Raw genomic sequence first — 7,271 nt, 5'->3', positions numbered from 1 at the left:
TTCCCCTTTCTCTGGGCCCTGTGACTTTGCTATGGCTCTCAGTCTGTCCTGCCCTCCCAGGAATGCCCTAGTGGCATCGTAAATGAGGAGAATTTCAAGCAGATTTACTCTCAGTTCTTCCCTCAAGGAGGTAAGCCGCTGTCCCTTGTGGGCTGAGTGGAGCGGTCGGTAGTGTAGGGTTGCTGAGGGTCCCCGTGCTGGTCTGAAGACCAGTTCTTCTCCCCACACTTCCTGCAGATTCCAGCACCTATGCCACCTTTCTCTTCAATGCCTTTGACACCAACCACGATGGCTCAGTGAGTTTTGAGGTGAGCTGGGCTGGGGATCCTATTCCATGGTGGTCCAGCTCACACCCAAAGAAAGGGTTGAGTAATGGGTTTGTGAAGACACAGGTCCCGGCTGTTTCCTTCCCAGGACTTTGTGGCTGGTTTGTCAGTGATTCTTCGGGGATCAATAGATGACAGGCTGAACTGGGCCTTCAACCTGTATGACCTCAACAAGGATGGCTGCATCACCAAGGAGGTGCAGGGCAGCTGACGAGCTGGGGAGCTGGGGGTGGGGAGATGCAGAGGGCCAGGGTCTGCCCCGGGCCACCAGCTTTGCTCTGAGGATCTTTTCTCTCGGCCTAACAGGAAATGCTTGACATCATAAAGTCCATCTATGACATGATGGGCAAATATACCTACCCTGCACTCCGGGAGGAGGCCCCGAGGGAACATGTGGAGAACTTCTTCCAGGTGCCTAGCATGGGGTAGGCTGGAGGGTACTGGAGGACAGGGAAGGAGGCCAGGAGTCAACACAGGACTCACCTGAGTTCTACCTGCCTCTCTCCCGCCATCCCTTGCAGAAGATGGACAGAAACAAGGATGGTGTGGTGACCATTGAGGAATTCATTGAGTCTTGCCAAAAGGTACAGGCCTTGCCCTCCACATTTCCTTGGTCTGGCGCCCAGGCCTGGATCTCAGGAAAAGCCCCCTTGGGCAGAGAACCTCTTCCCTAACTCACTTCCACCCAGACCCTGTCATGACTAGGGTAACATGGACTCTCTGGGCATCTCCTTCCTGCCCCTCAGTGTCTGAATCTCAGGTTCATTATTCTTCCTGCCTCTTATAAGCTTTTTGTTTTTCTCCCTTTTTCTCCGATTTGCTGTCTTAAATGATGACCGCAGGACGAGAACATCATGCGATCCATGCAGCTCTTTGACAACGTCATCTAGCCCCCCAGGAAGAGGGCGGGGGTGGTCCATGTGTTTTAGGGGACTGTGCTCTGTCCCTAACCCAGGCAGACCTCACCCTTCTCTTCCTAGATCTGTCCTCATCCAAGCCTTACCTGCGGGGCTGTAGGGATCCAAGAGCCTGGGCTTCAGTATCCAGATCCCTGGAGCTGAAGGGGCCAGAGAGTGGGCAAAGTGCATCTGGTGGGTGTGCCCAAGTCCCAGCAGCCCTCTCCCCCTTACTACTTGTCTCCCAGTGTGGAGGGAGCCCCTGCTGTGGGAACCCAGTGGCTGCTCACCTCCCACCCCCACTCTAGAAAACCACAAGGCCAGATGGAGTGTCTCCTGCTATGGTGCTTCCCCCATCCCTGGTCCCCTAAGTATTTTCCCTAAGGCTGCTTTTCAGAGAGTGACTGTCTGTCCTCAGCACTGGCTGATCTTTTCAGACCAGCCTGTGTAGGGGGACAAGAATGTCTGAGCCGGTGGTTAAGTCCTAAAGTTGGCTGGGCTCGAGAACATGGGCCTGGGCAGATGGTGAAAGCTCAGGCAAGCTGAGTGGAGCTCCAAAGTTCCGCAGTCTGCCCCCCGGGGCCATCAGAATGTTTCTCTAAACATTTCAGAAGGCCTCATCTCCTTAAAAGCGTCCACAAATTTTGCGTGCCCTTCTCAGTATCCCAGGAGAACCTGGGATCCAGCTTCTGGCTCATCTCTAATTTCTTCCCTGCCCTCCTTTGTGTGGAGGGGGCTGTGGCAGGGGCTGGTGGTGGGTGGGAGGAGCCCTGCTCCCTGCTTTGATGGTCAAGACTCAAGCTGTCCTTCGCCATGACCTCTAGACCTGGAGGCACAGAGACTGGGGGGTGGTCCTGAACACGAGTCCTGCCAGCCCTCCCAGGGGATGCCTTAGGAGTGGGAGGAGGGGGTCAGGCACAGCGTCGGTCGGTACATGCGGGCAGTCTCTGATCAGCCAAGGCTACCTTCACCCCACACGCTGCTTCCTCAGTTCCCTACTAGGAAGTTCTTCAGGCACCCAGAGATGCTGCCTGGCAGGCCGGGAGAGCAGGACCCTAAGACCCAGTTCCCGCTTCATCAGCACCCCTGTCACGCTGCTCCCTAACATACCTGCTTGTTCATGCAGCCCAGAGGGGAAGGGTCCCCACAGAGCCCCTGCTGAATCAAACACTGTTGACTGCTTAGCATTTTTGGCTCCTCTGTATATTTTGTAAAATAAACACACAATAAAACACAACGGCTATGCACTGGCTGCTGTCTCTGCTGTTTGTTCCTTCACCCCATCAATGCTGTACAGCCCCTACCTCATGTATTGGCAGCCTTTTAGATATCAAGAGAGCTGGTCATGGTGGCACACACCTATAATCCCAGCACTTGAGAGGCTGAGGCAGGAGGATTACTGTGGAGAGTTTGAGACCATTCTGGGCAACAAAGTGAGTTCAAGACCAGCCTGAACTGTATAGTAAGACTCGGTCGCAAAAGAAAAAAAAAAGATCTTCAAGAAATTGCCTGTCATTTGAGTGTCTTAGCAGGAGAACCAGTCTCAGGTTCCGTATGGTTCAGAACCCATCTAGCCACAGGCCCTCACAAAAATCTTCCTGCTAGGACCTGGGAGAAGAAGGACAGGGAGCTGCTATCTGTCCTAAAGGCTATGCCAAACAAGCTGTCTTTCAGCATTCACACAAAGTAACCAAGAATTTCTAATTTACAGCTCGGTACAATGATGCAGGCCTGTAATCCCAGCTAGTCAGGAGACTAAGACAGGAGCACAAGTTTGAGACCAGCCTGAGCAACTCAGCAAGAATTGTCTCAAAATAAAACTAAAAAAGGGAGATGTAGCTCAGTGCAAAGGCCCACAGTTTACTCCCCAGCATTGCAAAACAGTGTGTGACATTTTACAAATTTCTAAAGTGTGAATTATTTACATTTTTTTACAAATTTAAAAAAAAACAAATTTTTACAAATTTTATTATTTACTAAACTAAATGATAGTTTCAAGTATTTAACTACTTTTAACTTTTTTTTTTTTTGGCAGAACCGGGGATTGAACTCAGGCCCTTGCGCTTGCCAGGGAAGCGCTTATTCCACGGAGCCACCTCCTGGGCCCAACTACTTTAACTTTATTTATTTATTTTTTTTTTCAACTACTTTAACTTTAAACAAGTATTGTAAATTGTAGAGATTAAATTTCCTTTTTTAGGGCCAGGGAGATGGCTCAGTAGAGTAAATCTCTTGCCTGACAAGTGCAAGGGCCTGAGTTCAATCCCCAGGTCTGCAAAAATAAATAAATAAATAAAATGTTTTTCAAAATCCCTTTTTTTGTGTGTGGTACGGGGGATTGAACTCATGACCTTGTGCTTGCCAGGCAGGCATTTATGCCTGCTGAGCTGTCTCCCCAGTCCCAACTGTAGAGATTAAACACATGTTTTATAGACTTCTATTGTGAACTAAAGCAAGCCTACTTTTTGTGACCTCATGGTGATCTTTTGGTGACATATATAATAAGTTGAATAAAACAAAACAACTGTTACCTACTCTGTCCCTTAGCCTTCCCTTTCACAGAGGTGTTTTATTTATTTATTTATTTATTTGTGTGTGTGTGTGGCCAGCTCAGCCCACCAGGGGGCGGGCTGGCTGGCATGTGGTGCTGGGGGATTGAACCGCGGTCCCTGGGCTTTGCTAAGTTTGTTTTTTTTTAAGTAGGTGCTTTAGACCGCTGAGCCATCTCACCAGCTCCCACAGAGGTGTTTTAATCACTTTATTATCTCTGGGACAGAATACCCAGATGATCACAATTTAAAGGAAGAGAAGTTTATTTTGGGTCACATTTCAGTCCAGGGCCAGCTGGCTCCAAGGCTTTGAAAAGGTGTGGCGGAAAGGGGTGAGCTGGCAACTGGAATCGGGAGAGAAGGGAGAAGAATACACCCTTCCGGGTCAGAACCCAGCGCTGCAGACCAGCCCCACCTCACAGCAGCAAGTCAGTTGAACTGAGGCAAACTCACAGGATGAATATGGTGCCCCGTTGCCCAGTCACTTCCCAAACAGGAGTCTTGGGGGATATTGTTGTCGGGCTGGACAGCAAGGGTCAAGGGAGACCCCTGATACAGGCAGGAGTGAAGCACACAGCGACATCTTTACTCCAGGCTGGGTGCAGCCTGGTCAAGGGCGAGAAGGCCATTGACCGCAAAGCTGAAGAACATATTTTATAGGCCAGTTTAACAAGGGATGGGCAAGGCCCACTGAGGCAGACGGGCTCACTGGGGGCCTGGGCCTCTCTGAGGGGAGTGCTCTTCGGATTCACATTCTATCCATTTACGCGGTTTCCCCCAAGCCTGAGCACCAGGCCTGGGAAACCACCCTGATACACAGATTTGTTTTAGTCTCTGGGGCTGGTGGGGGGGGGGCTTCCTGGTTGAACAGAGGGGTGATCTGTAGTTTTTCTCTTCAGGTTGAGTGGGGTCCAATTGTGAGGACCTAACAATTGTGTTTTACTTTGGTCGTTCTTTTTGAGTCAGGGTCTCACTATGTACAGTTTGGACTGGGTTTAAACTCACTATGTAGCCCAGGCTGGCCCTGAACTCATGGAGCTCTTGTCTCAGCCTCCCGAGTACTAGGATTACAGGCGTGCACCACCACATCAGGCTTGAGAGTCATTTTGTTTTTATTTTTATTTTTCAATGTATTTGGTACAGGGTCTCACTATGCTTCTGACTCATCCTGTTTTCAGCCTCCCCAGCACTGGAATTACAGCCTGGTCTCAGTGGCTGGCTCAGCTCGTCTTGGGGCAGGGCTGTCATGGTTTGGGGGTCCTTTTAAATCTAATATGTAGGGGCCGGGGAGATGGCTCAGTGGAATAAGTGCTTCCCTGGCAAGGCAAGGGCCTGAGTTCAATCCCCGGTTCCACCAAAAAAAAAAAAAAAAAAAAAAAGTCTAATATATAATAAAAAGGAAACAGGCTCAAAGGAACCAAAGAATCGGCCTGAGATCACCAGGTAAGTTTGTTGCAGATTAAGTGTTGACCCCATCCCCAAGTCTATCAAGCAAGTTTTTCTTTTTTGCAGTACCGGGGATTGAACTCAGGACCTTGCGCTTTTCAGGCAAGTGCTGACTACTGAGCTCTCTCCCTGGCCCACCCAAGTCTATCAAGAGTGGCCCTGGGGCACAGTGAAGGTGTGTGAGGTGTGCATGCAGCCCGCGCCCTGCAGCACCTAAAGAAAGGAGGCTGCGATAGGCCCCCCGCAGGACACTGAGCTGATGGCTGTGTCTTAACTGGGGTAATTATTTGCTTCTCTGTGATATACGGTGAATTCCTTAGGGCACCTGTGCACCTGGCCTGGGCTCTTCCCTCACTAACCTATCCCTGGGGGCCCGGCATGCAGCAGGCATTCAATAAATGTCATACTGGGTGAGTCAGCATAAGGAACAGGAGATGCGATTGGATCAGATTGGGAGATGCCTCACATCTTTTTTTTTTTTTTAATTTTTTTTTTATTTGAGAGAGAGAGAGAGAGAGTGTGTGTGTGGTGTGTGTGTGTGTGGCCAGCTCAGCCCACCAGGGGGCGGAGCTGGCTGGCATGTGGTGCTGGGGATCGAACCGCGGTCCCTGTGCTTTGCCAAGCTTGTTCTAAGTAGGTGCTTTAGACCACTGAGCCATCTCTCCAGCCCCATATGCCTCACATCTTAGGGCAGATCCGAATAATGGCAAGCTGAAGTTAGGCTGAGGGTCACCATCGAGGAAGAAGTAACCAGAGCCCACGCACGCGGGCCAGGCAGGCCGGCAGGTTGGTATCCGCATCCTTTCAGCAGGGCCTCCCGTCTGATTCTGACCACGCTCAGCCACTCCATCTCAAAACTCTCCTTGCTTGCCTTCCGGTATTTCCTAGTGTTTCCTTCCTGCCTCGTTAGGTAATCCCCAGGCCTCCCTTGTAGACTCCTTACGCACGCACGCTTGGGCACCAAAGCTCAGACTGAGCCTCCTTCCCAAATCTCATCTCGGGGGCACAGGGGACACAGAATCCAGGGCCTTCACACTGAGTACATACCCAACACTTTATTTTTTTATTTTATTTTTTTTGATACAAGATTTCACTAAATCTCTAAATTGTCCACATTGGGCTAGAACTTGAGATTCTCCTGCCTCAGCCTTTGCGTAAGGGATTATAGTCATGTGCCACCATATCTGGCTTTGTACACCTCAGGTTCCCAGGTGAACCCTCCGCGTGTGCCTGAGCTCCAAAACCTCCACACACAACGGCCTATTTGACACTCTCGTGTAAATGTGTAACAAATGGTCCAATTTAACACGTTCAGAAGGTTCAGAAAGGTGCGTGCCTTTCCTGTCTCCTCCATTCTCACTATGTAACACTAACATCTACCTTTTTTCTCTTCTTTTTGGCGGAGCCGGGGATTGAACTCAGGCCCTTGTGCTGCCAGGTAAGCGCTTATCCTGCTGAGCTATCCCCGGCCCACTTCTACTCTTTCGTTGCAACGGGGCTGGGCCTGTAGTCCAGGCTGGGCTGGGCCTGACGACGATCCTCCTGCCTTCGCCTCCTGAGGGCCGGGACTGCAGGCCTGTGCCACCCCGCCTGGCTGTTTACAGAAGTGCTCTACTGGTACAGCTTAGACATCCACGATGATCGACTGGTCACAGGGCATCTACCTATGTACACAGCGACCCGTCTATCCTGATTGTTTTTCTATCCCCTGCCCTCCCTCCAACCCCTCTCGCACTCCTAGTTGCAAAGGCTGTTTCCATCTTTTCCTTCTTTCCCTTTCTTCCTGCCCCCTCCCTCCTCTATAGTCCCCCTTCCCATTTGAACATTTTCTTCTCATCTCAGAATCTGCTACACATTTGGCCCTTCACTACACTACTGGCTTTCTTACACTAGAGAAACCACGTGATACTTTCCATGTCCAGTTTATTTCACTTGAGTGTGGCCTCAAGGTGCTTCCAGTTGAGCAAGGCAATGATCCGGAGAACATTCAGAAGATTCTTTAATCTAGGAGTTAATTGGAAAGATTCTCACCCTGACTAACTATATATACTGAT

General features: G+C 50.3%; 1 protein-coding gene across 1 annotated transcript in view; it reads left to right on the top strand.

The window, feature by feature from the left end:
• Positions 1-1,998, top strand: part of Kcnip2 (potassium voltage-gated channel interacting protein 2) — a 19,963-nt gene extending 17,965 nt beyond the window's left edge. Inside the window, exons 5-10 of the mRNA XM_004631452.2 lie at positions 61-130; positions 238-308; positions 415-522; positions 633-737; positions 848-910; positions 1,169-1,998. Of these exons, the coding sequence (XP_004631509.1) occupies positions 61-130; positions 238-308; positions 415-522; positions 633-737; positions 848-910; positions 1,169-1,216 (465 nt within the window). The 3' untranslated portion in view covers positions 1,217-1,998. The remainder of the gene's footprint in view (positions 1-60; positions 131-237; positions 309-414; positions 523-632; positions 738-847; positions 911-1,168) is intronic.
• The last annotated feature ends 5,273 nt before the right edge of the window (positions 1,999-7,271 follow it).

Source organism: Octodon degus, unplaced genomic scaffold (assembly GCF_000260255.1).
Source record: "Octodon degus isolate 3935 unplaced genomic scaffold, OctDeg1.0 scaffold00042, whole genome shotgun sequence".
NCBI classification, from domain to species: domain Eukaryota; kingdom Metazoa; phylum Chordata; class Mammalia; order Rodentia; family Octodontidae; genus Octodon; species Octodon degus.
This window is presented reverse-complemented; position numbering and strand designations above follow the sequence as displayed.